The sequence below is a fragment of the Accipiter gentilis genome, chromosome Z (genome assembly GCF_929443795.1).
Source record: "Accipiter gentilis chromosome Z, bAccGen1.1, whole genome shotgun sequence".
NCBI classification, from domain to species: Eukaryota; Metazoa; Chordata; class Aves; order Accipitriformes; family Accipitridae; genus Astur; species Astur gentilis.
Window position 1 is genome coordinate 277103 of NC_064919.1, and position 26241 is coordinate 303343.

The following is a 26241-nucleotide window of genomic DNA, read 5'->3' on the forward strand; positions in this document are numbered from 1 at the left end:
GGGAGCTGTAGGGGATATGGATGCTAACAGGGGTCATATGGGCATGGGAGCTACGGGGAGCTATAGGAGGTATGGGTGCTATAGGGCGTATAGGGGTATGGATGTTATAGGGCCTATAAGGGTGGGTCTGCTATAGGAGCTGTAGGGCTCAGAAGCCACAGGAGGTATGGGTGCTATAGGGGGGTATAAGGAGTATGGTGTGCCATAAGTGTGTGGGTGCTATAGGGCCTATAGGCGCTGTAGGAGCCATTAGGGATAGTGGAGCTATGGGGTGGGGGGATAGAGAACCTATAGGAGTGTATGGGGGCTATAGAGGGGCTCTATGGGGCTGGGAGGTATAGGATGGGGGGGTATAGGGGTAGGGGTATAGGACATACAGGGCCATTGGGGCTGAGGGGCAGGGGGGGAGCAGTGTCCCACGGGAGCGGTGTCCCGGGGGTCGGTAACGAGGTGTCCGGGCGGGGGTCCAGGTGCCCGGGGTTGGGGGGGCGGGGGGGGGGGGGGGCGGATATCCTGTATTTAGCTCAAGGGGCCCCGGGGAGGGGGGTGAGCCCCCTCCGGTACGCTCCCGCTTACCGCCCGTCCCCGTAGGTGCTCCTCCGTCCGTGACCAACCCTCCCGCCGCCCCCCCCGCCCCTCCCGGTGGGCGGACGGGCCCGAGGCGATGGCGGCGCCCCCGGGGCGGCGGGAGCGGCTGCGAGCGCTGGCGCTGGGGCGGGGGGGGTTACTGGGACTGGAGACGTTACTGGATCTGCTGGTGGGACTGGCGGGGGGGCTACGGCACCGGTACCGGGACACCGGGAACGACGGGAACGGGAGCGAGAGCGAGAGACACGTCCGGGATTTTCTGAGCTGGGGTGAGAGGGGAGGGAACGGGACTGGGACACGGACACACACACACACACACACGACCGGGGAGTATGAGACCGGGAAGTATGGGACCGGGGGTTACGGGACTAGGGGGGTACGGAGCGGGGGGGGGGGTACGGGGCCGGGGAGTACGGCACCGGGCAGTATGGGACCGGGCGCTCCGGTGCGGGACTGGGGGGGGGGGGGGGGGGGGCACGGGACCGGGGGGTACGGGACTGGGGGGGTACGGGACCAGGGAGTATGAGACCGGGAAGCACGGGACCGGGGGGGTTACGGGACCGGGGAGTCCATGACTGGGGGGGGGGGAGGGGCCGGGGTCCGGGACCGGGGGGGACACGGCTGGGACCAGGCACTCCGGTACGGGGCGGGTACGGGAGCAGGACCGGAGCGGGGGCGGGAGGCGAGGGGGGGTCGGGCGGTCCGGTACCGGTGGGGGTCCGGCAACGGGAGACGGGGGGACCGGGAGAGGGGTGGTGGTGGTGATCCGGTACCGGGGGAAGGGGGGGGGCGGGTCCCGGACTCCTGGGTCCCCTGGGGGGGGGGGCGGCGATGGCGCCGCTCCTTTTCTGGGCACGTCGTGCCCGGCCCCCCCCCCCGCGGACGCCGATCGCTGCGCGGCCATAAATGGGCTGAGGGTGCGCGGCCACCCCCCCGCCCTGGGGCACCGAGGGTGTCACCACCCCCCCCCCGGGACTGTCACACCCCCCCGGACAGCCACCCCCCCCGGAACTGTCACCCTCCCTCCCCCGGACTGCCGCCCCTCCCCCCGGGACTGCCAACCCCCCCCGGGACTGTCACCTCCCCCATTGGCTTCCCCACCCCAGGGCCTCCCCAACTTCCCTGGGACCCCCAAACTCCAGACCCCCCCCTTCCTTAACTCCGCTCCCGACCCCCCCCCAGGGACTCCCCCCCCCGCCAGGGTGCCCCCAAATCCCATCAGACCCCCTCCCATGACCACAAGCCATCCAAAAACCTGAGAGCCCCCCCCAAAAGAGGCAGCCCCCCCTCGATCCAGCGACACCCACAAAACCCCAAGCACCCCCCCACGGGCATGCCCCCCCTGTACCCCAATACCCCCCCCCCCAAGCCCCATGAACCCCCCCCAATGCCCCAGCTCCCCCTGCAGTGGATTCTCCACTGGCTTGTATTGGGGTTGTGCTCCCCCATTGCACCCCCAAACCTGAGCTTCTCCCCCAAATCCACCCCCCCGGGGTAAGTGGCCTCCCACGGCTGCTGACACCACCCCCACCCATGGGTGCCCCCCCCAGCGGAGCCGGTGGCCGCCCAGGTGCAGGAGCTGCAGTTGCAACGAAGCGACTTTGAGATCTTGAAGGTGATCGGGCGTGGGGCCTTCAGCGAGGTAAGGGGGGGGGCGAAGAGGGGGGGTGACATGGGTGACACCACGGGTGACACCATGGGTGGTCCTGCAGGTGGCTGTGGTGCGGATGAAGGAGTCGGGGCAGATCTACGCCATGAAGATCATGAACAAGTGGGACATGCTGCGGCGTGGAGAGGTGAGGGGACATGGGGGGGACATGGAGGGACACACAGGGGTGGCGGGGGGGACATGGGGGATGTGGGGGGGAGGCACAGGGACATGGGGGTGTGTGGAATGGGGACACAGAGGGAGGGGGACAAGGGAGTCCTGGGGACCCAGAGGGGATGTGGAATGATGGGGACAGGGGTGGCACTGAGGCGGGTGACTCAGGGACAGGGGTGACACAGGGTCCCTAGAGCTGACCCTGACCCCCCAATGCCTGGGGTTGAGATGGGGGGGGGGGGGTGTGTGACCTTGCAGGTGACCTCGGTGTTTGGGGGTGACACCGGGGGTGACTCCTGGGGACACACACAGGACTCTGATGCCACCTGTGTCCGTGTCCTCAGGTGTCCTGTTTCCGGGAGGAGAGGGAGGTGCTGGCACGGGGGGACCAGCGCTGGATCACCCGCCTCCACTTCGCCTTCCAGGACCCCCAGTGCCTGGTGAGGGGACACCCCCCCCCCATGGGGACATCCCCCCCATGGGGACACCACCCTGTCCCCCCCGGCCCGCAACAGCCCTGGTGGTCCCCAGAGAACAGCCCCCAGCACCCCTGGTTGCCCCCAGGGAGCCCCCATGGCCCCATGTCCCCATGCCACCCCCATGTCCCCATCCCTGCACCACCACTGTGTCCCCACACCATGGTTGTGTCTCCTGTCCCCATCCCATCCCCATGTTCCTGTGCCACTCCTTGTGTCCTCATTCCCATGTCCCCGTGTCCCTGTGCCATCCCTGTGGCCCTATCTCCACATCGTCCCTGTGCTGTCCCCGTGTCCCCACACCATCCCTGTGTCCCCATCCCCACATCAACCCTATGCCATCCCTGTGTCCCTGTGCCATACCTGTATCCTGTGTCCCCATGCCATCCTTACGTCCCCATCCCTGTGTCCCTGTGCCGTGCCTGTGTGTCCATGCCCCACCTGTTGTGTCGCCCCCGCAGTACCTGGTCATGGAGTACTACGTGGGGGGGGACCTCCTGACCCTGCTCAGCAAATTTGGGGACCGGCTGCCCCTTGCCATGGCACGCTTCTACCTGGCCGAGCTGGTGATGGCCATTGACTCCATCCACCGCCTAGGCTATGTCCACCGGTGGGCACGGGGCTGGGGACACAGGGGGGGACATGGCATGGGGCTGAGGTGGCATGGGGGGGGACACCAGGAGACATGGCATGGGGCTGGGGATACACAGGGGGACATAGCACGGGGCTGGGCACGCGGGGGGACACACATGGGGGGATGTGGCATGGGGTTGGGGGGACATGGAGGGGATGTGGGGGGCATGGCATAGGGCTGGGGAGAAACAGGGGGGACATAGCACGGGGCTGGGGAGAAACAGGGGGGACACGGGGGAATATAGCATGGGGCTGGAGACAATCAGCGGACATGACAGGGCTAGGAACACATGGCACAGGGCTGGGGACATGCGGTAGGGACACGGCACAGGGGGTGGAGACACCAGGGTAGGGGGATGTGGGGCAATTGGGGACACAAGGAGGAGCTGGGGGGGACATATGGGGACATGGGTGAGGACCTGAGGGACATGGAGGGGACAAAGGAGGAGCATGGGGACACAGGAAGGACATGGGGGCACCCGAGGACATGGGGGCAATTGGGGACATGAAGGGACAAAAGGGGACATGGAGGGACAGGGGAGCATACAAGCAACATGTGGGACATGGGGAGAACTGGGGCACTGGGGGCCATGGTGGCGGTGGTGGTGGGGGAGACACGGGGTGACAGAGGCCACCTGTCCCCCCCCCCCCCAAGGGACATCAAACCCGACAACATCCTCCTGGACCGCTGGGGCCACGTTCGGCTCGGGGACTTCGGCTCCTGCCTCAAGCTGGGACCTGACGGCACCGTGAGTAGGGACATGGGGATGGGGGGGGTGACCTGGAGCTCAACCCTGCTATGAGGACCCAGAGAATCCCCCATCCCCATGTCCCCAGTTCCAATGTCCCCATGTCCCACCTCCCCTACCCCCCCGTCCCCTGTCCAACACCCCCCCCGTCCCCATGTCCCGTGTCCCCGTGTCCCCATGTCCCACCTCCCTCATCCCTGTGTTATGTCCCTGGTTCCAATCTCCCTGTGTCCCCATATCCCATCTCTCCCATCTCCCATGATGTCCCCATGTCCCAACACCCCACACCATCCAACGCCCCCTGCTTCGTCCCCGTGTCCCCCCACCCCAGGTGCGCTCCTCAGTGGCCGTGGGGACCCCCGACTACTTGTCCCCTGAGATACTGCTGGCAGTGGAAGACCCCACCCGCTCCTATGGCCCCGAGTGTGACTGGTGGGCACTGGGAGTACTGGCCTATGAGATGTTCTTCGGGCAGCCGCCCTTCTTTGCCGAGTCCCTGGCCGAGACCTACTCCAAGATCCTCCACTTCCAGGTGTTTGGGGGGACGGGACTGGGGCAGTGGGAGGGAACTAGGAGGTGGTGGTGGGCACAGGGAGAGGTCTGGAGGGCACTGGGAGGGAGCTGGGGGGCACTGGGAGGGGGCTGGGAGGCACTGGGACATTACTGGGAGGTTACTGGGGGTTACTGGATGTTACTGAGAGGTTACTGGGGTTACTGGGAGGTTACTGGAGGTTACTGGGATGTTACTCGAGGCACTGGGCGTTACTGGGGGGCACTGGGACATTGCTGGGAGGTTACTGTGACGCTGCTTGGGAGGCTACTGGCAGGTTGCTGGGAGGTTACTGGGAAGTTGCTGGGAGGTTACTGGGAGGTTGCTGGGGGTTATGGGGGGCGGAGCTGACGCCGGCCCCGCCCCCAGGACCACCTGCACCTGCCGGACGACCCGCCCCCGGCGGCGGGAGGGGGCGCGGCCGCGGGCGAAGGGGGCGTGGCCTCGGAGGCGGGGGCGTGCCCGCGGGTTCCGGCGGCGGCGCGGGAGCTGGTGCGGGGCTTGCTGTGCGCGCGGGAGGCGCGCCTGGGGCGGGGCGGGGCGCGCGACTTCCGGCGGCTGCCGCTGTTCGCGGGGCTGCGCTGGGCCGCGCTCCGCCGCGCCGCCCCCCCCTTCGCCCCCGCTGCCGCCGGCGCCGCCGACACCTCCAACTTCGACGTGCTCGACGACTGCCTCAGCCAGACGGTGCGGGGCGCCGCCGGCACCAACCAACCCCCTCCCCAGCCCCGGGACCCCCCCCCTTTCATGGCACCCGCCCGCACCGGGACTGCCCCCCCCGGGACACCCTCCTCATGAGACCTGTCCGCACCGGGAACCCCCGGGACCCCTCATGGCACCGGCCCACACCGGGACCCAGCCCCCCCGCGGCACCCCCCCCCCATGGAACCCCGCACCGGGATCCCCCCCGGGACTCCCCGTCATGGGACCCCTGCCCATGGACACCCCCCCCCCACCCCCCCCCCCCCCAATCCCAGGAGCCCATCCCGGGACACCCCCCCCTCATGGGACCCCGTGCACCCAGGGACCCCCCCATCCGTTGAACCCCGCCCTGGACACGCCCCCATGGGACCCCCCCGGGACCACTTGACCACCCCCCCATCCCCCATGGGAACCCCTCCATGGGACCCCCCCCACCCACGAGCCCCTCTCAGCCCTCCCTCTATGACAACCTCACCCCCCCCCATGGCACCCCCACCCTGGACCGCCGCCATTGGCCTTACTTGGGACCCCCCAATCACCCCAGGGAGCCCCACTGACCCCTACTGGGACCCCCCCCCCCGGGTGCTCTCCCCCCCCATGTCTAACACCCGCCCCCCCCCCCCCCAGGAACCCCTGGGGGAACCGTGGGACCCCCCCGAACTGGGGCTGCACCTCCCGTTTGTGGGGTACTCGTACGCCCGAGGACACCCCGAGTGAGCACGGGGAGGGAGACGGGGGGGGCTGGGGGTAACGGTGTGTGTGGGGGGGATACAAAACGGGGGGCGAACTGGGGGCACTGAGGAAATGGGGGGGGGGGTGGGGGTGGGATAACCCCTGGGTGTCCCCTGGTGGGGGTCCCTGCAGAGGGGCCCCAGGTGGCCCCCCCCCCCCAGTTGTGTGCGTGTGTCTCCCCGCCCTAGGGAGGAGGAGGAGGAGGAGGAGGAGGAGGATGAAGAGGAAGATGACGAGTGGGACCAGGACGTGGCCATGGAGCTGGAGGGGGACTGGGGGACCCCCCCGGAGACGGGGACCCCCCCACCTATGGGGACCCCGCCACCCATGGGGACACCCCCGGAGACGGGGACCCCCCCCACCTATGGGGACCCCGCCACCCATGGGGACACCCCCGGCCGTAGGGATGCCCCCAGCCATCGGATGCCCCCCAACAACAGCCCCCCCCCCAGCCACAGGGATCCCTCTGTCCCAGGGCCTCCCCCCACCCGTGGGGACCCTCCCTCAAAAAGAGGCCCCCCCGCCCCTGGGCACCCCTGAACCCACAGACCCTCCTCCCCCAAAAGAGCCCCACACACCTTCAGAGGCACCCCAACCCATGGGAGCACCCCCCCAAAAAGAGCCCGCCTCCCCCACGGGGGCTCCTCCACAACCCCCCCACCCCCCACCCACGGAGCCCCACACACCCATGGGTGCCCCCCACCAAAAAGGACCCCCTCCATCCCAGGGCCCGCCCCCAAACACGGGGGCCCCCCCGCGGACGCCACCCCCTGGCTGTGCAGCCCCCCCGGGCACGGAGCCCCCCCGGGCACCCACCGAGGAGCCGGTATGTGGGGGGGGAGGGTGTCGATATCCGGGGGTGGTGTGGTGTGTGTGTTCCGGGGGGGGGGTGGTCCTGGTGCTGGTAGGAAGGGGTCGGTGCCCCGGGGGGGGGGTCCCACTGCCCCGGGGGGTGTCCCGGGGGAGGTGAGTGTTCGGGGACGGGGTCCTAGTGCCCTGGGGGGGGGGGGGTCCCGGTGTCCCGGGGGGGATCCCGGGGAAGGTGTCTAGGGAGGTGGTCCCGGTGCCCCGGGGGGGGTTCCCGGTGCCGCGGGGGAGGTCCCGGTACCCCGGGGGTCCCCACGCCGACGCGGTTCCCGCAGGCGCCGGCGGCCACGGAGCCCACCGAGAAGGCGGAGCCGGTGCTGGAGGAGGCGGGGCCTGTAGTGGAGGAGGCGGGGCCGGTGGCGGAGGAGGCGGAGCTGCGGGCGACGCTGGCGGCGGAGCGGCGCGGGCGGGCAGCGCTGGAGCGGGAGCTGGGGCTGCTGCGGGCGGCGGGACAGGGGCTGGCCCGGTACGGGGGGGAACACAGCGGGACCGCGGAGGGGTGACACCGGGTACCGGGAGCGGGGGGGGGTTACACCTGGGTGACAGCCAGTACCGGGGGATGACACCGGATACCGGGGGGGGGTGACACCTGGGTGACAGCCAGTACCGGGGGGAGGGGGTGTGTGACACAAGGGGCCCCGGGTACGACAGGGGTGACACTGTGCTATAGGGCAGGGACATGGGGGACCGGAGGGAGGGGGTCCTGGGGGGCGTCTGGCGGTGTCCCTGGGGGTGTCCTCACATGTCCCAACCTGACACCCCCCCCTTCCAGGCGCCTGCAGGAGGCCGAGAGCTGCAACCTGGAACTGGAAGCAAAGCTACAGCGGCTGCAGAGACCCCCCCCGGGGCCAGGGCCCCCCCCGCAGGAAGGCAAGGCCTGCCCCCAACCCCCCCCCGCCCCCCCCCCCCCCCCCCCGATATTCCCTCAGGGACACTCTCTAGCCCCCTTTAAATGTCTTGGGTACGCCCAACACCCCTCACACCCACCCCCCAAATCACTTGCCCCCCTCGGCCCCCCCCCCCCAAGTCCCTTGGCAGAGCTTGACCCCCCCCCCCAAATCACTCAAGTCCCCCCCAAATCCCTTGGGTAGCCCTGAAACCGTTCACAGGATGGGGGGGGTGGGGCGAGGATCGGGGCCTCATGCCCTCCCCACAATGGGGGGGGGGGGGGGGGGGCAAAGAGTATTGGGAGGCCAGCAGGACTTCATCTGCTCCCCAAAATGGGGGGACCCCAAAAAAGGGTATTGGGACGGGACCAGCACCTTGTCCCCTTGCTGAAATGGAGGGGGTGTCCCAAAAAGGTGGGATCAGGGCCTCAGCCTCTCCTCAAAATGGGGGGGACACCCCAAAACGGGTATTTGGAGTTGTCAGGACCTGATTCTGCCTGCCCCCCCCCCCCATTTCCCTTGCAGGAGTCGCAGGGCAGCCCCCCACGATCACAGCCCCCCCCGTGGAGCCCTTGGCGGACGTAAGACTTGGGGGGGGGGTGGTGGTGTCACGGTTTTGGGGGGGGGGTAGTTTTTGGGGGCTGCTGACACTCTCTGCTCTCTCCGCAGCCCGGCAGCGGGGGCCCCCCCCGGCTTTTCCGCTCCCCCCTGGGGGTGCCCCTATCCCGGCACCTCCTGCTCTGGGCCCGGGTACGTGGGGCTGCGCGGGCTGCTGTCACCGTCACTGTCACCCCCCAACACTGCTATCCCCCCCTCCCCGGGCATGGCCACCCCCTCCAGGCTGGGACCCCCCCCCCTCCCCACGGGCATGGCCACCAGCCCCAGGAGGAGACCACTATGGCCACCCCCCCCCACCCAGGCCACTGCCGGGCAGTGCCACCCCCTCCCCAGGCTGTCATCTCCGCCACACTGCCACCACCCCCCCGGAAGTGCCACCTCTGACACTGTCACCCCCCCCCCCAGGCTGTGTCACCCTGCTCACCGCCATTTTTCACCCAAGGCCACATTTCCCCCCTCCCCGTCCCTGCACACCCCCCCCCCCCCAGGCCACCCCCAAATCAGGGGGTCCCCAGTGGGGGTGTGTGTGTGCGTGCACCAGCCAGAGGGGACCTGGGGCAGGGGGGGTGACAGGGCCACTACCACATGCCCTGACCCCCTCCCTGTCCCCAGGTTCCCCACCCCAGTGCCACCAAGGACTGCCTGCTGCTCTGTGCCGCCGGCCTGCGCCCTGCTGCCCCCCCCGGGACACCCCCCTGAGAGGGGACCCAGGCATCCAGCAAGGGCGGGGGGACCCAGGCACCCGGGCTCACCAGCACCCCCTCTTCTTGCACATGACGCCCCCCCTCCTTCCCCACAGCAGGGGGCGGACACACACAACGACCTCCCCTCAACAACCCCCTCTGTACATAGCCCCCCCCAACCACTAGGCACAGGAGGGGACCCCAGGCATCCAGGCCTCCCTCACCCCAGGGACGGGGTCACACTGTTGCCCCCATGACTGGCAACGAGGGGCAGTGGGACCCGACCCACCCCCCCCAAGGTGGGTGGGGGGCACCCCCCCCTTCGTGCCACCCTGGGGGGCCTCCCTGGGGCACCCCCACCGCCCCCCGCTAGTAATTTATTTGTAGGGACACCCCACATTTGCACTAAGTCGCCAGTTATTTATACCCCTCCCCATTCCCCCCCCTTGGTTATTTTGCCCCCCTCCCCCCCTCCCCCCCCCAGGGAGAAGATGAGAATAAAGTTGTGTTTCTGCAACCAGCCTCTGCACTGGGGGACACACACACATGTGGGGACCCCAAGATGGCTCTGATGGGGAGGCAATCATGTCCTACCCCCCCTGCCCCCCAGGCATGGGGATGTGGGGACAGCAGCGCTGTGTCCCCAAGCCGTCCCCATGTCCCCCTGTGCCACCCATCATGTCCCCAGTCCATCCCTGTCCCACCACATCACCCATCGTGTCCCCAGTCCATCCGTGTGTCCCCATCTCACCCAACATGTCCCCAGTTGTCACCCATTGTGTCCCCAGTGCCGGCACATCCCCAGTCCGTCCCTGCGTCCCCACCTGGCACCCAGCATGTCCCCGACCCGTCCCCATGCGGCACCCCTCATCTCCGTCCCCGGTGTCCCCAACCCATCCCCAGACACGTCAGGGCCACCCCAAGTGTGAAAAAAGTCTCTTCAGTATAAATAAGGGGCAGAGCCCGGTGGCCCCGCAGCGCGGCGGGGACATAAAGTGACGAAGGCACAGGGCGCCCCGCCGGTGTGGCACCACCACCCCACCGGGGGACAATGGCGGGTGGCCGTGGGGACAACAGGGTGCCTGCCCGCCCACCCGGGGGGGACTCAGTAGTATGGGGACGGAGCGGTGTCCTCAAGCGGGGCAGTGGCACCCGTGGGGGTACGTACAGGTGACAGTGATGCTGTCGGGTGATGGTGACAGCACCGGGTGATGGCTATACCACGGTGCCACTGGGGGAGCCGCCGTTCTGCGAGGACAGTCCCTGTGAGGGAAGGGGACAGCAGTCACTGGGGGTGGGGGCACAGGGACATTGGGACACCCCCCTGCCCTGTGATGTGGCACTGTGTGGGGACGAAGCCCCCATGGAGGTGGGTGACACCCTGGGGGGGAGGTGGAGGGGACAGAGCAGGGTACCTGCAGGCAAAGGGACTCCAGTGACCACCCAGCAGCCACCCAGCACCCCCCCAGGCTGCCAGCAGGACCCCACCAGCCCCCCAAAAACTCCTCTTTGACTCCTCATGCTACTGATGGGACCTCCTGAGTCCTCCCTAGTCCCCCCTAAACCCCACTCTGTCCCCTCAGGCTGCCAACAGGACCCCTTGAGTCCTCCTCAGTGCCCCCCAAACCCCTTTTTCACCCCTCAGGCTGCTGGTGGGACCCCCCCAGGCTGCTGACAGGACCCCTCTAGTCCCCCCCACCCCCCAGAAACCCCTCTCTGTCCCCTTAGGCTGCTGGCAGGACCTCCTAGGTTGCTGATGCGACCCTTCAAGTCCCCCCCCCCAGCCCCCCAAAACCCCTCTTTGCCTCAACAGGCTGCTGATGGGACCCCTTGAGTCCCCCCCCCGCCCCCCCTCTGCCCCCCCCCCCCCCCAGCACACTCACAGCCTTGCCAGGCCGGGCCCAGGTGCAGATGAGTCCCTCTTGGCAGGCGGTGACGATACAATCCTCCAAGAAGAGCAGCACCGTCAACCGTTCATGGGCGATCTTCTTGCAGACGAGGGGTTCCAGCAGTGGCACCTCGTGAATCCGGGGGCACAGCGCTGTCCCCAGCACCTTGGCTGTATCCAGCCGTCCCCGGGATCCGGCACCACCAGGAGGTTTCTCCCCACTCCGGCTGATGTTACCCAAACTGTGGTAACGTTTGTGCTCTTTTTCGGCGCCCGAGGGTCCCTTACGTTCCTGCAATGTCAACGTGGCGAAGCGACCAACGCTGAGGGCTGGGGGAACGTCAGGCGGGGGGCCGCGGGCTGAGCCCGTCCCTGCTGGCTGCGGGAGGCTGTTGGAGCGAGAGAGTGAGCGGGGTATCCCTGGCATGGGAACGCTGGCATCCCCCGATCCGGTGAGGGTACGGGCGCGGGAGAGGGGAGGCCGAGGGTAGAGGACATCCTCGGTCAGGTCCCACAGGCAGAACTGGGTGTCCTGGCCAGCCGAGCCAAAGCGGTAGGTGACAGCGGGGGACCGGCGGACAAGGGGATCGGGGGGCTCGACCTCCTCCTCACCCCCACTTAGCTCAGGGGGCTGGGGGGTCTGGGCTGCCTCGGTGAAGGGATCGAAGGCCACGGCATTGACCCAAGACTTGTGACCATGACCTCGAGCCACCACCCGCCCCTCGGCAAAGGACCATACGGTCACCAGGTCGTCCTCACCCCCTGTCACCACATAACGCCCGTCGGGGCTCCAACAGACGCAGAGCAACCCCCCGAAATAACTCTTCATCATCCCCTGCAGCAGCATGGAGTCGAAGTGGAAGACGCGCAGGCAGCCGTCCTGGCTGACGCAGGCCAGCGAGCGCCCGTCCGGTGAGAAGGCGAATTCGTTAAGAGCTCCCTCGCCCACCACCCATTTGAGGAGGGGGTTTCGGGGGGTCTTGCTCTTACAGGCAAAGACGCTGAAGCCCTCGCCTTGCGTCAGGAGGTTGTACTGGGGGGCCGAGGCGCCGCAGGGCTGTTCGGTGTCGTACAGGTACAGGTGGCCGCTGGCGTGGGAAGCCAGGAAGAGCCGCTCTGTCTCTGGCAGCCATTTGACAAAGGTCACCTTCGTCTTGTCAATCAGGCGCTGTGGGGTGGGGGGAAAAAGAGGGGGGTCAGGGCGGTGGGATTGGGTCCCCGGTCACGTCTGGGGACAGATTGGCAGCACAGTGCATCCCCGGGGTGTTGCTGAGGGCAGAGCCCAAACTGGCATGTCTGGGGACACAAGTGAGTGCCATAGCACAACCCTGGGGTGTCACTGAGAGCCAAGCCAAAAAAGGGGCATCTGTGGACCCAAATCAATGTCGCAGTGCAGCCCTGGGGCATCACTGAGGGCAAAGCCCAAAGCAGCATGTTTGGGGACACAACTGAGGGCTGAGGCACAACCCTGGGGTGTCACTCAGGGCGAAGCCAAAAAAAGGGGCATTTGGGGACCTGAATCTGTGTCACAGGGCAGCGCTGGTGTCTTGCTGAGGGCAAAGGGGAAATGGCATTTGGGGACATGAAGTGGCACATTTGGGGACCCAAATCCACATCATGGTGCAGCCCTGGGATGTCACTGAGGGCAAAGCCCAAAGCGGCACATTTGGGGACACAAACAGGCATGTTTGGGGACACAACTGAGTGCTGTGGTACAACCCTGGGGTGTCACTGAGGGAAAAAGCCAAAAAAGGGGCATTTAGGGACCCAAATCAGTAGATTTGGGGACCCAAGTCCACGTCACTGCGCAGGCCCAAGGTGTCACTGAGCACAAACCAAAACCAGCATGTTTAGGGACATGAGTGAGTGCATTTGGGGACACAAGTGAGTGCTGCAGCACGTCTGGGACATGAGCGAGGGCTGTGGCACAACCCTGGGGCACTGCCGAGGGCAAAACCCAAACCAGTGCATTTGGGGACCCGAACTGGTGTATCTGGAGAACCAAATAGGCGTCATGGTGCAGCCCCCAACTCTCGCTGGCAGTGCAACCATCGCGGACCCCTAATGAAGTCAGCCCCTAACAATCGCTGCCCCGGTAAAGCTGCCATCTCTTGGCAGAAAGAAACCTCGGCCCTTCTGGCATCTCCCCGTGCCCAACCATTGGTGTGGTGACAGCTCCTGAGGCAGGGGGGGTGGGGTCCCTTTGTGCCCCATCTCCCCAATGTGGGTGGGGCTCACCTCCTCGTTAAAAAGCTTGCTGGTGTCCTTCTTAACGAGGTCAAGGTACTGGACCTGCCCGGCTGAGAAGCCCACCAGGAGAGCGATGGTGTCAGCGGCAGCGGTGAACTGGTTGAAGTCGTGGCAGGTCGGCTGCGTCCCCTTGTAAATGCGTTTGTCAATGGGCTTGTGCAGGTCCAGTGACTGCAGAGGGACGGGGACGTCACCATGGGGGAATGTCACCGTGGGGGGACGTGTCACTGAGTGGGACACCCCCCCCCCCGTGCCCACCTTGCTGCTGCTGGGGGGTCCTTGTCACTGTCACACCACTGCCTGGCCTGGGCCAACCGCCCCCCTGGGCTGGGCTCTAGTGTCACGAACATCCCTGTGCATCCTAGGTCACCATTACCAGCCCCGGTGTCACTGTCCCTGTTAGCAGGTGGCTCCTGGGGGCCCTGGGGTCACCGTCCCCATTAGCAGGTGGCTCCTGGGAGGGTCTGGGATCACCGTTACCGGCCCCGATGTCCCCATCCCCGGTTGCCAGACCCAAGCCCCGGTACCGGCCCCATGTTGTCCCCTTTAACGGCCGCACTATCACCATCACCCATGGGCACCCACCACCTCTCCGCCAGCCTCGCTTTCCCCAGCACCCCCGTTAGCGACCGGCCCCCTCATCCCCCAGGTCCGGCTCCCCGGTGACCCTCCCCACTCCAAGGCCCCGGTTCCCCCGTTACCCGACGGCTGCCGCGACCACCGGAGCCGGCCCCGCCGTAGAAATAAAGCTCTCGGCCCAAGTTGAAGCAAACCCGGCTGCGCTCCGCCGGGCCCCCCGGTTCCTCAGCAGGGGGCAGAGCCAACCGCACCATGGACAATCGCACCGGCGGCAGCGCTGCCGGGCCCGGGGCGGCGGCGGGGCCCGGTCCGGCGGCGGGCGGGGAAGGCCCGGGGGCGGCGACGGGGCCGGCGCGGGGCCGGGACTCGGGGCCCAGCAGCCGGTAGGAGCCTTCGCGGGTGCGGAACTGGCTCTTGAGCTCCAGAGGCTGAGCCGGGAGCACCGCGGAGCTCTCGCCCGCCCCCGGGGCCGCCGCCGCCGCCGCCATCTTCCCGCCGGAAGGGCGTCACCGTCTGCGTAAAGTACACCGCCCGCCCGCTGCCGCCGCTGCCATGGCAACATGCTGAGTCACGCGTGGCCATGCCCCCCCGGCACCACCCCATGAGGGCCAGGCTCCGCCCCGGCCGCGCCCACAGCGCTCAGACACCACTCATGCCCCGCCCCTACCCGCCCAGGCCACGCCCACCCGTAGAATTGGACCCCTTCTCCCGAGAGCCTCAGGGTGCTGGAGCGGGGGGGCAGAGGGTGACCCCTCCCGGAGGGCGTAGGTCCAGGGTTCCCCCCCACAAGCAGACACAGCCCCAGGCTGTTCCTATGCCTTTATTAAGCACAGCACCCCAAGGGTTGGAGGAGTAGCACCCACTGCCCCCTCCACCTCAGCCCTCTGTCGGGCCAGGGGGAGGATCCGGGGCCCCCCCAGGGGGCACCTCAGGGCTCTGGGTGCCGGGGGGTGGTGGTTCCGAGGAGGGGGGGCTGCTGGGGGCTGCCTCGACTGGGGGTGGCACTGCTTGGGGGGGGTCCGTGCTGGTGGGTGGGTCCTGGATAGAAAAAGGGGTAGGGTTAGAGATGCCCCCCCCCCCCCCCAAGAGGGGGCACACAGGATGCTGGGGGGGTGGCTGCATACCTTGGGGGGGGCTGTCGGGGTATCAAGGGTGGCATCAGGGGGAGATGCAGCCTCCCTCGAGCTCTCCTCATCCTCAGTAACGCTGATGAAGATGGAGGGGGGCTCGAGGTCTGCCCCCCCCAGGTCAGAGGGTGCCTCAGATGGGGGTGCCCCCACGGTGGGACCCCCCCCCGTGGCTGAGGGCAGGGCCTTTCCCTTCGCCTCTTCCTCGCTTGGCCGCTTCAGGGGCTTCTCCTGGGGGTTGGGGTGGGGGGGCAGATAGAGAGGGTGAGGGGGAGCCTGAGGCCCACTGGGGGTGGTCTGGGGGCACCCTGACTCCCCCCCCCCACCCCGTCTGCACTCCCACCTCTCCAGGCGGCCCCTCCCGGGCGTCGGGCTCATGGCGGGTGGAGGCCTCCAGGATGGCCATGGTGGAGAGCGGGATGTGGGCTTGCTGTGGGGAGGGGGGCATAGGGTCAGGGCAGGGGGACAGTGGACACAGACAGGCTGCATGCTCAGAGTCATGCCAACCCCCCCCAGGCATGCTCGGAGTCACACCAAGCATGCATGGGTGGGGGTCCTCCTCACTGGGGGGGGGGGGGGTGTTACACCAACCCCCCCACCCCCACCCCAGTGCATACTGGGGGGTGTTGTATCCTCCCCCACCACCCTGGGGTGGGGGTGTCACCTGGTGGGGTGTGAGGGCCCGGACGTGGCTGAGGAGGGGCTCGCGCAGTTCGGGGCACTTGTCGAAGATGGCGGCCAACTGTGGGGGGGGCAGCTGGAGCACCACCTGGAAAGACTGGGGCTTCGTGCGCTGGCAGCACTTGATGAAACCTTCCCAGACTTTGGGGTACTTCCACACCTGGAGGGGGGAACACATGGGGGGTTAGGGGAGGCCTGGGGAGGGGTCCCCTCAGCCTTGGGAGGCAGAGGGAGCAGGGGGAGGAGTGGCTGGCTGTGGGCAGGGGGGACAGTGGGCATGGGGACAGACAGACATGGGGACGCCAAGGGAGAGAGGGACAGGAGGGACAGACACCCAGGGACAGAGGGACAGGACTGACAGACACCCAGAGGGACAGACACCCACTCCAAGGCACCCAGGGATGGCAGGACAGGGCAGACAGACACCCAGAGGGACAGACACCCAGAACAACAGGACAGGACAGACGGACAGCGTAACCTAACCCAACCCCCCTCCACAACCAACCACCCAACCTCCCACCCCCAGAATCAGAACAACCCCTCACCCCCAGCAACCCAACCCCAGGACCACCAACCCCCCTCTAGATGGCAACACCTGGACAGACAGACAACCAAACAGACAGACAGACCTGCTTCATGATGAGCCGGGAGAGGATGTTCATGACGAAGCCACCCAGGCGGGGGTACATGGTGAGGGCCTGGATGACGGTTCGCATCAACAACATGGGCAATGGGTTCTGCTCCATCAGCTGCTGCATCACCACTGCCAGCACCTCTGAGGTGTACACGTTTCGCTCGGCGAAGCACAGGTTGGTGGCTGCACCAAAAAGGGACAAAAAAAAAAAAAAAAAAGTGTCATCTCCTTTGCCGTGTCCCCAAACCCCCCCTCTTTGTCCCTGTCCGCGTTGTACCCTTGATGATGGACTTCATGTCGCACTTGGAAGAGTCGATGTTGTGCAGAGCGATGAGCAGCTCTCCCGGGTTCAGTGGGGACACAGCTGAGGCACCATCACCTGCAAGAGGACAATACCGGGTGGCCTTGTTCCTCGGGCAGTCAGGGTGGGGATGGGGTTCAGGTGGCAGGGCCAGTGGCCCATCCCGTGGTGGCGCCAGAGGTGAGGGCTTGTCCCTGGGGTCACCTTGTGCTCCTGCAGCTCTTCCCAGGGAGATGCCATGTTCCATCGTCCCACCCCAGCATTGGCCCGTATGCCCAGAGAAGGCACTGGGACTGCCCCCATGGCTGTCCCATGGTGTTCCACCCCAGGGAGGGCCCATGTCCCACCTTCAGAAGGTCCCTTGTCCCCACAGCAGGCACTGGGATGGTCCCCAGGCATGTCTCATGGTGTCCCACACCAGGGAGGTCCCATGTCCCCACGGCAAGCACTGGGACTGTCCCCAGGGATGCCCCTTGGTGTCCCATCCCCTGGAGGTCCTGTGTCCCATCCCCTGGAGGTCCCATGTCCCCACAGTGAGCACTGGGACTGCTCCCAGGGATATCCCACGGTGTTCCACTATGGGGACATCTCATGTCCCACCCCAGTGAGGTCCCATGTCCCCACAGCAGGTACTGGCACTGTCTCTAGCGAGTTGCCAAGCTCCGTGTCCCACCCCAGAGCTGCCACATGTCCCGGGGCTGTCCCCATCCCCTACCGTGCTGTGTCCCCAGCAGACGGTTGAAGACCTCCTTGACCACGATGGGGTTGAGCTTGATGAGTTTGGGCAGCGCCTGGATCACCTCTTTCTGCACCCAAAACAGCAGCAGGGGGACATCAGGGGAGGTGACACATGGGGAGGGGACACGAGGGGATACCAGGGGAGGAGGGGACACTCTGACCTTCTCCAGCCCGTTGAGGACGGGGATGAGGAACCTCACATCCGGCAGCCGCTTGTGATAGAGGTCGCGGACCCTCTTCACCAGCTCGGGCGAGGGAGGCACTGCCAGGAGGAGGTGGCACGTCACCACCAGGCACACGCCACCCCACCGCGTCCCCTCCATCCCCTACCTTTGTCCGTCAAGCTGTGCAGGCAGCGCGTCACCAGCGTCTCAGCTCCCTTGGGACAATTCTCCACCAGCAGCAGTAGCTCAGGTGAATTCATCCCCATCCCACGGATCTACAGGAGAGCCACCACTGGTATCACCGGGCCACCCCATCCACTGTCCCATGTCCCCTCAATGTCACCCCTGTCCGCCGCGAGCCTCACCGGCTGCTCGATGACCCGCAGGACGGTGCGCTTGATGTCAGCAATGGCCTCAGTGTAGACGGAAGCCAACTCATGGATGAGCTTGTGGTTGTGGGGCAGCAATGCCAGGTAGAGGTAGAGGCATTGCTTGATGGTCTCCTCCGTCCATGGTGCCGCCACCTCTGCGTCACACACAATGTCACTGGAGCCCTGGGGACTGATGGGTGCCACCCCCCTCCCCAAAACTCACCTGTGTCTTTGTCAGCCCCGAAGAGGACCGAGGGTGGGTTGGGGTGCACCAAAAGCTGCAGGTAGTTGAGGGCAAACTTCTCCACGTACTCCCGCAACTGGTCCTTCTCGTACATGCGCTTGATGAAGAGGAGGGCCTGCTGGCGTACCTACGGGGGGGGGGTGGCCACATGTCACTGGCACGGGGACGGGGGTGTCCCCTGGGGCACCAAGCCCCGTGCCTGTACCTTGTCCTTCTCATGGGAGCTGAGGTCCAGCAGGACGTGGAGGTACTGGAATTGCCGTGATGGCCGCTTGAAGATAAGGTCACGCAGCGTGGACATGCCTAGGTAGGTCCGGCTCTGCCAGGGTTGGGGGGGGAATGACAACAGTGAGGGACGTCGGGGCTTGTCCCTGTGTTCCCAAGCCTCACATATTCCCAACCCTGCGGGTCCCCACCTCGTCCTCGCAGTACTTGCGGATGACTTCCAGCGCACTCTCGGTGATCAGCGGCGCCTCCAGCACCACTTTGGTGAAAATCCTGCCGGGAAACAGACGTCATCAGGGTGGAGCTGTCACCGGAGGGGGACGCCACTGGGATGAGGGACACAGGTGGGCAACCCCACGGACCATCTGGAGGGATGTTTGTGGCCCAAGAGCTGCAGCTCTTGCTGTGCTGGCTCTCTGGAGCCTGGTGAAGCGGCTGGTGGCACCGTCCCGTCCCTGGCAGCACCATTCCTACCCGTCCTTTTGGTCAGGCTTCTCCTGGAGACCGGCGAGGAGCCCAATGAGACACTCATCATAGCGCTCCAGGCTGCCGGCAGGGTATCGGCTCAGGTACGCGTTGTACTCCTGGAACAGCCAGGCAAAAGCCAGGTCCAAGCGTCCGCGGATGTCATCAAGGACGAAGGCCAGCACCTCGCTCTTCAGTGGCACCTCGAACTGCGTCACCAGCGAGGCCAAGATCTTCACGCGAGCCTGCCAGGGGAAGCAAGAGGGTCTGGGTGAGGTTTTGGAAAGGGGGGGATATCACCCCAAAGCTGGGAGGGGGAATGTCGGGCATACCTGGGCGGCCCCACTGCAGGCGACGGCACGCTCGGCGCGCAGGATGCGTTTGACAGCGCTCAGCTTCAGCTTCTCCATCTGCGCGTCGCTCAGCGGCTTGAGGACGTCAGCCAGACGGAAAACCTTCTTACGGCCACCAGCGCCTGCCAGCCTTGGAGGAGGAAAAGGGTTGGGGAGGTGGGGAAGAAAGGGTCTGTCAGCACCCATGGGTGCTCCCCTGTGGGGGTGGCGAATCAGGAGGGGGGGGGTCCCTCACCGGGGCTGTGTGGCTGGGATGATGGGCTCAGGGCGACGTTTGGTTTGGGGGGCTTCCTCCTCTAGCAGATTGGCGGCCGAACCTTGGGCACCCAACACGGAGATGGCCTGGCCCTGGGCCAGTGCCGACAGCCGCCGCTTGATCACCACGCTCTCCGGCTTGGCCGCCTTCTCCTCTTTTGGTTCCTCCTTCAGGTGTTTTGTCTGCTCCACACCTGAAATTGCATGAGGGATATTGACTCCTCGCTGTACCTCGGTTTGGGTTAAGGAACAACTTGCTGGTCTTGGGGTGAACTTACGGAGCAGGAAAACTCCCAGCTCACACGTCAGAGGTGTCAAAAAAATATTTCAAACGGTGGTTAGGAAACCCAAAAATGCAAGATAACCAAAATAAAAAACAAGATACTGGAGCTGAGCTGAAGATTAACTTGTCTATACTACTAACTAGCAGCCAACTACTTAATTCTAACTCAAGTCTTAACTCAGTTTTCCGTCACATGTTTCTTCCGTGCGGTAAAAGGGGAGAACCTCATCATGAAATGTAATGAGCCTTGCCAAACCACCTTTAAACATCATTACAACTCCACCAAATTCTCTCAAATTCTTATTGTACCTTAATAAATCTTTCTTTCGTATACTGCTAACTAGCAACCAACTACTTAATTCTGACCTGACTCTTAAGTTTTCTGACACGTGTTTCTTCCGTGCAGTCATTAATAAGCCTAAACTTGCCATCAAACCTTGCCAAATCTCCGTTAAACATTGTTAAATTCCACCCAACTCCCTCCAATTCTTCCTGTACCTCAATAAATCTCTTTCAAGCGAGGTGCATTCTACTCACCCATGACAAATGGGGAAGGGCGGGTGGGTGAGCACCCCAAAAAGTTGCTGTGCCACGGGAGGAAAAATCCAAAAAGGGACACGCGCACCCGACTGCCAGTCCCTGCTCACCGGGGCCAAGTCCTGCTGCTGTCATCTGGGTGGCCATGAGCCGGGAGAGGTGTTTGATCTGCGCCTCAGTGCCGGCTGACTCCACAGGGGTGTAGGTGGCCTGGAAGGACGCGGGCATGGCCTCAGGGAGGTACACCATGCTGATCAGCACCTGTGAAAAATGGGGAGGACACTCGGTTAGACCCCCCCCACACACCTCAAAGCGCCAAAATCCCCCCCATCCTCCATCAGCATCGCGTTCCTGACCAGGTTGGCGACGTTTTCCGGGGTGAGGAGTGGCTGCAAGAACTCGGCGGTGATGTCTGTGTCCGAGGGGACGTTGGTCTGGCCAGTCGCTTTGGGTGCAGTCACCGTCGTCGGCTCCAGGTCTTTGTCCTCATCATCCTCACCCAGGGGGGGTTCTGCCAGGATGGGGGGATTTGATTGGTCACCACTGGGAAGTGGGGACCCCAAAGAGGGAGTGGGAGGACTCGGGGAGTGGGGGGCTGTCGTGCCACCGATGGTCCCCAGGAGAGCACTGGGAAGACCCCAAGAGAGGACTGGGAGGACTTGGGGGGTGTTTAATGCCATCACCCATCCCCAGGACAGCACTGGGAGTACCTTAGGGGCGTTTAAAGTTACCGCCCACCCCCAGTGTGACCAGGAAGGGACTGGGAAAACCCTGAGGGGCATTGGGAAGACCCCAGGTGGCACCAGGAGGACCTGAGAAGCATTTAATGCCACCGCTTGTCCCCAGGAAGGCACTGGGAGGACCTTGAGGGGGTTGTAATGCTACCACCTGTCCCCAATGTCCCCAGGAGGGCACTGGGAGGACCCTCATGGGCACTGGGAGAACCTGGGGGGCATCTAATGCCACTGCCTGTCCCCAGGAGGGCACTGGGGGGGACCCTGGGTGGCACTGGGACGACTCCAAGGGTACCTAGTACCACTGTCTGTCCCCAGCAAGGACTGTGAGGACCCTGGGTAGCACTGGGAGGACCTTGCAGAGTTGCAATGCCACCACCCTGTCCCCAGGAGAGCACTGGGAGGACCCTTTGAGAGCGTGCCGTGCTACCACTCACCTCCAGTGTGACCAGGAGAGGACTGGGAGGACCCCAGGAAGGACTGTAAGGACCCTGAGAGGCATTTAATGCCACCACCCATCCCCAGTGTGCCCACAAAGGCACTGGGAGGACCCTGAGGGGCACTGGGTAGAACTAGAGGGCCCCCAGAAGGGCACTGGGAGAACCCTGGGTGCCCTGGGAGGACCTTGGGGGTCTGGGAAGACCCTGAGGGTGTGCTGTGCCACCGCTCACCCCCAGTGTCACCAGGAGAGGACTGGGGAGACCCCAGGAAGGACTGGAAGGACCTGAGGGGCACCGAGAGGACCCTGAGGGGCATTTAATGCCCCAGAGGGTGGTGGAAAGGCCCCCGAGGCTGGGCAGTGCTACGAAAAAAGGGACAAAACCAACAGCCCAGCTCTCACCGATCTTCATCTTCTTGAGGGTGGTGTCGGGCTCATCGCGGGTTCGTTTGCGGGAGTCGCGGGGGCTGGGCATGCTGCGGGCGATCTCAGCCTGTTGGGTGCCCAGGTCGACGAGGAGGGTGGTGATCTGGGGCTGGAAGTCCCCCGAGGACGGGTGCCGCAGGACGCTGAGTAGGTGCAGCTTCAGGTTCTTACGGACGCTGCTCACCTGTGACTTGGCCAGGGTGGGGGGCAGGTTGGCTGCAAAGTTTGCAGGGGACAACACTGTGTTAGGGACACCTGGGGACATGGGACACGGTGGTTTGGGTGGTGTTGGGGACATGGGACATCCAGGTCCACGGGGACATGGGACACTGTGGTTTGGGTGACATCAGGGTCCGCTGCCTTCAAGAGGGTGCAGGTGAGCCTGGGTCCTCAGTCATGATAGAAAGTGGGTGCTCAGGAATCGGGACTGAAGACATTCGGGTCCCCAGCCCCACTGGAGGTAGCTGCGGGGACTTTGAAGATCCAGGACTCCCCCACCCCATCACATCCCATGAGTACTGCAGGGACCAAATAGCACCTGAAAACTCTCTGTTTCCATGGGCAACAGTGACAACCGCCAAGGTGACATTTACCGTGAAGGGTCTCGTAGGCTTGGATGACCTCAGCCATGAACATGGGGCGCTGGCGGGCGATGGTGGCCAGGGAACCCAGTGCAGCTGTCAGGTTGATGCTGGAGATTGCTGGGTGCACCATGAACTTGAGGAGCTGCTCCAGGGCAGCTTTGCCTTCCTCCCACAGCACGTCTGCGGGGACAGAGAGGGGACACTCAGCTGGGTGTCACCATCCCCATGTCATCCCCATCCCCCTCCACCTCTCGGAAGGGATCCCACCACCCTGCGCCAACCAGCCTCACTGTATTTGATATAAGGGTGGTCTTTGGGGATGCGCTCGAGGCTGATGTCGTTCTCGTGACGTTTGGGGACATCAGAGTCGGCCATGCGGGGTGACAGGGTGATGATGAGTCCCTCCACAAACTTGATGGCGTGGGTGCGGATGCCGTCATTATCTGAGTCGAGGAGGAGGATGATGTCGCTGGCCATGGCCGCCATCATCTCCCAGCAAGCTTCCTGTAACTCGCTGATCACCTTCGATTTCACCATCCACTGTAGGCAGGGAGGGATTAAATCTCACCGGTGGATCCCCCAGCACCCATGGGTGCCACTTTCCAGCACTCAAGGGATCTCTCACCTGCAAAGCCACCTTGTAGAGTTGGGTCATGGTGAGGATGGCCTTCTTCACCACGTTGACGTTCTCATCCTTGAGCAGCATGTTGAGGTTGGCGATGAGCTTCAGCAGCAGCTCAATGTCCCGTTTGCTGGTGGGGGGGACGTACAAATGGGTAGGGGGACACACAAATGGGTGCTCCTCCACCCACAAGATGGCACCCCAGGAGAAGTTGGGTCCTCAGCACCCCTGTCTTCTCCTGCCTGCATCCCCAAAAGCCATAATGGGGCCCATCCATCCCCAGAGGATGGTGCTGGGTGTCCCCAGGGCCTGAAAGCAGGTGCTCAGCACCACACACCCACTGCCCCTGCAGGGTGACACCCACCCCACAAAAGTGGGTGCTGAGCCTCCCCTTACCAGGCCTCCTCGATGAAACCCACCACGAACTTCCGCACCTCAATGGACTTGTCAGCCTGGAAGGCGATGATCTCCTGGGGGGGTGACATGACACAGTGAGGGGAGGGGAGGTGGGAGGGGGCTCAGCACTGGGCTGGATCCATCCCGCACCCCTCTGGATCTGTCCCAGACCGCCCACCGGATCCATCCCCACTCACATCCAAGAAGTTGTCCAGCAGCGTTGGGTCCTTGTTGATGATCAGCTCCTGCACCTGGGGACAGAGGGTCACAGTGGGGATGCGAGGACATGGCAGGGGGGAGCACCCAGCCAGCGGGTGCAGGATGCGGCCACCAGCTCACCTGCTTGAGGATGTTGATCTTGGAATCGTTGGTGATCAAAGCCGCCTGATTGAGGAGATCCACCACCTGCGGAGACCAACACAGTCCTGGGGAGGGGACACTGGGGAGGAGGTGTGTCTTGTGTGTTGTTCCACCCTCACCCCCCACCCCCCCCAGGGGATTCACCCATGCTTCCCTAGAGCCTGGACACCCTGTCCAACCCCCTGCCACTGGATCCCCGGGACCCTGTCCTCCCCCCGCCCCATATCCCAGAGATCTTGCTGCTCCACCCCACAGGATCCCAGGACCTTTACCCCTCCATCCCACTGGATCCCAGGGATCCTGGTGCCTCCCCAGTCCCAGGGACCCCCCGAGCAGATCCCGGATCTCCCCCCTTTCCCTGATCCCAGGGACACCCCCCATTGGATCCCAGATCTCCCCCCCTTCGCCGATCCCAGCGCCCCCCCCCCCCCCCCCAGTGGATCCAGGCCCCACCCGCTCGGAAGTGCTCATGCCATCGCTACCGCACTCTTCCTCGCTGAAGAACTGGGAGGCCACGCTCATGCGGGGGCTGGGGCCTTCAGCCGGCCCCGCCATGGCTCTGTCCTGGGGGGTACAACTGCATCACACACTATAGGGCCCCAGGGTGCTCCTATACAGCTCCTAGGTGCTCCCTATGGCCCCCGGGTTGTCCCAAATACCCCCCCCATGACCCCCCCCGGTGCTCTATAGGGCCCAAAGACAGTCCTTGGGGTACCCTATACTGCCCGAGGATGCTCCATATGGCCCAGGGATGTCCCATACAGGCCCTTGGGTACCGTATACAGCCCCCAGATACTCTATACGGCCCAGAGAAACCCCACACAGCCCCTGCAATGCCCATACAGTCCAAAGACGCCCCACGCAGCCCCTGGGATACCCTATACAGCTCCAGGATGCTCTATATGGCCCAGAGACACCCCATACAACCCCTCGGATACCCTATATGGCCTCCAGATGCTCTATACAGCACAGACATGCCCCATACAGATCCTGGAGTACCCTATATGGCCCCCAGATGCTCTACATGGCCCAGAAACACCCTATACAGCCCCTGCGATGCCCTGTACAATCCCAAGATGCTCCATACAGCCCAGTGGGGCTCTGTACACCTCCTAGGATACCCTATACAGCCCCTGGATGCTCTATATGGCCCAGAGACACCCTGTACAGCACCTGGGATATCCTATACAGCCCCAGGATGCTCTATATGGCTGAGATGCCCCATACAGCTTCTGCAGTGCCCTATATGGCCCCAGGGTGTTCTATGTGGCCCAGAGCTGACCCATACAGCCCCTGGGACCCCCTATATGGCCCCTGGGATACTCCAGCTGCCCCTGGAGTACCCTATACAGCCCCAGGGTGTCCTATACCCCCCCCAGTTATGTCCCATACGTCCCCCCCAAGTCAGTGTTAACCCACACCCCTAGGCAGCGCCTGCCATCACATGCACCCTATAGAACCCCATTCCCACATAGTCCCAGTCCCTACAGAGCTCCCCCCACCCCAGCACCCTATAGAAAGCCCTCCCCTCATACATCCTCCCAAGTCCTATAGAGCCCCATTTCCCCCACAACCCTTCCCACCCCCACACGCTGCCCAGGGCCCTATAACCCCCACCCCTACAGTGCCCCCACCTCCCTATAGCACCTCATCTTCACAAACCGTGCCCATATACACCCTATACGGCCGTCACACCGCCCAGGCCCTTACAGAGCGCCCTCCCGCAAGCCCCCACACCCTTATAGGAGCCTATAGCCCCCTGCCCCCACCATCCCGGAGTACCCCGCCCCCACCCACCCCGCAGGGCCCTGTAGAGCCCCCCCCCCTCCCCTATAGGAGTCTATACCCCCCCGCTCCAAGCCCTACAAGGCCTCCACCCCCTATAGAGGCCCACAGCCCTGGGCCCCGCCCGCCCCAGCCCCTATGGAACCCCCAGACCCCTATAGAGCCCCCCCAGCCCCGCAGACCCCTACAAAGCCCCGCAGACCCCCCCCCCCCCAAGCCCCTACCGAGCCCCCCCATCCCCCTCACCACCGCCCGCGCGCTCGACTGCCTCCGCAACTCCCTGCGCCCGCGCAGTCCCGCCCTGCCTGTGACGCCAGCGCGGCTGGAGGTTCCCGCCGGAAATCGTCGGCTCGGCCACGCCCCCTTCCTCCACTGGCTCCACAGCCTCGCGGCGGGAGAGGGTGGGAAGGGCGCACCCGGGTGGCGCGCGACCCCGTGCCGTGACTTGAGGCGCGCGCACTTGCCCCGCCCCCGCGCCGCCAGCCCGGCCCCCTTC

General features: G+C 65.0%; 3 protein-coding genes across 4 annotated transcripts; 1 reads left to right on the forward strand and 2 right to left on the reverse strand.

Annotated features, from left to right (window-relative positions):
• The first annotated feature begins 672 nt into the window (after positions 1–672).
• On the forward strand, positions 673–9762 carry LOC126036371 (myotonin-protein kinase-like). The gene is given in 16 exon segments (XM_049796045.1): positions 673–857; positions 2139–2230; positions 2301–2384; positions 2755–2850; positions 3348–3496; positions 4175–4268; positions 4600–4800; positions 5188–5502; positions 6145–6230; positions 6438–6490; positions 6492–7075; positions 7392–7582; positions 7889–7986; positions 8529–8584; positions 8673–8753; positions 9234–9762. Coding segments are annotated over 14 exon segments (2160 nt in total). The 5' UTR covers positions 673–857; positions 2139–2230; positions 2301–2315; the 3' UTR covers positions 9321–9762.
• Positions 9763–9980: 218 nt separating this feature from the next.
• Positions 9981–14570, reverse strand: DMWD (DM1 locus, WD repeat containing). Its single transcript, XM_049795984.1, has 4 exons — positions 14144–14570; positions 13431–13613; positions 11188–12360; positions 9981–10567 (listed from the first exon to the last, which is right to left on the reverse strand). The coding sequence occupies exons 1-4, from the start codon at positions 14507–14509 to the stop codon at positions 10520–10522; spliced, it is 1770 nt and encodes a 589-aa protein (XP_049651941.1). The 5' UTR covers positions 14510–14570; the 3' UTR covers positions 9981–10519.
• A 268-nt stretch (positions 14571–14838) lies between these two features.
• On the reverse strand, positions 14839–26236 carry SYMPK (symplekin scaffold protein). 2 transcript variants are annotated; one of them, XM_049795424.1, is made up of 27 exons: positions 25992–26236; positions 24414–24524; positions 23940–24005; positions 23798–23851; positions 23601–23674; positions 23208–23334; positions 22873–23122; positions 22592–22762; positions 21975–22214; positions 20756–20910; positions 20510–20660; positions 19560–19773; positions 19304–19454; positions 18981–19216; positions 18698–18779; positions 18487–18600; positions 18261–18408; positions 18032–18192; positions 17833–17941; positions 17664–17764; positions 17480–17570; positions 16741–16842; positions 16459–16646; positions 15813–15989; positions 15492–15578; positions 15146–15379; positions 14839–15059 (listed from the first exon to the last, which is right to left on the reverse strand). In XM_049795424.1, the coding sequence occupies exons 2-27, from the start codon at positions 24513–24515 to the stop codon at positions 14898–14900; spliced, it is 3747 nt and encodes a 1248-aa protein (XP_049651381.1). In that variant the 5' UTR covers positions 24516–24524; positions 25992–26236; the 3' UTR covers positions 14839–14897. The 2 variants fall into 2 exon arrangements, with proteins under 2 accessions (XP_049651381.1, XP_049651382.1); XM_049795425.1 differs by lacking the exon at positions 24414–24524 and having other exon boundaries at positions 25992–26228.
• Positions 26237–26241: the final 5 nt, after the last annotated feature.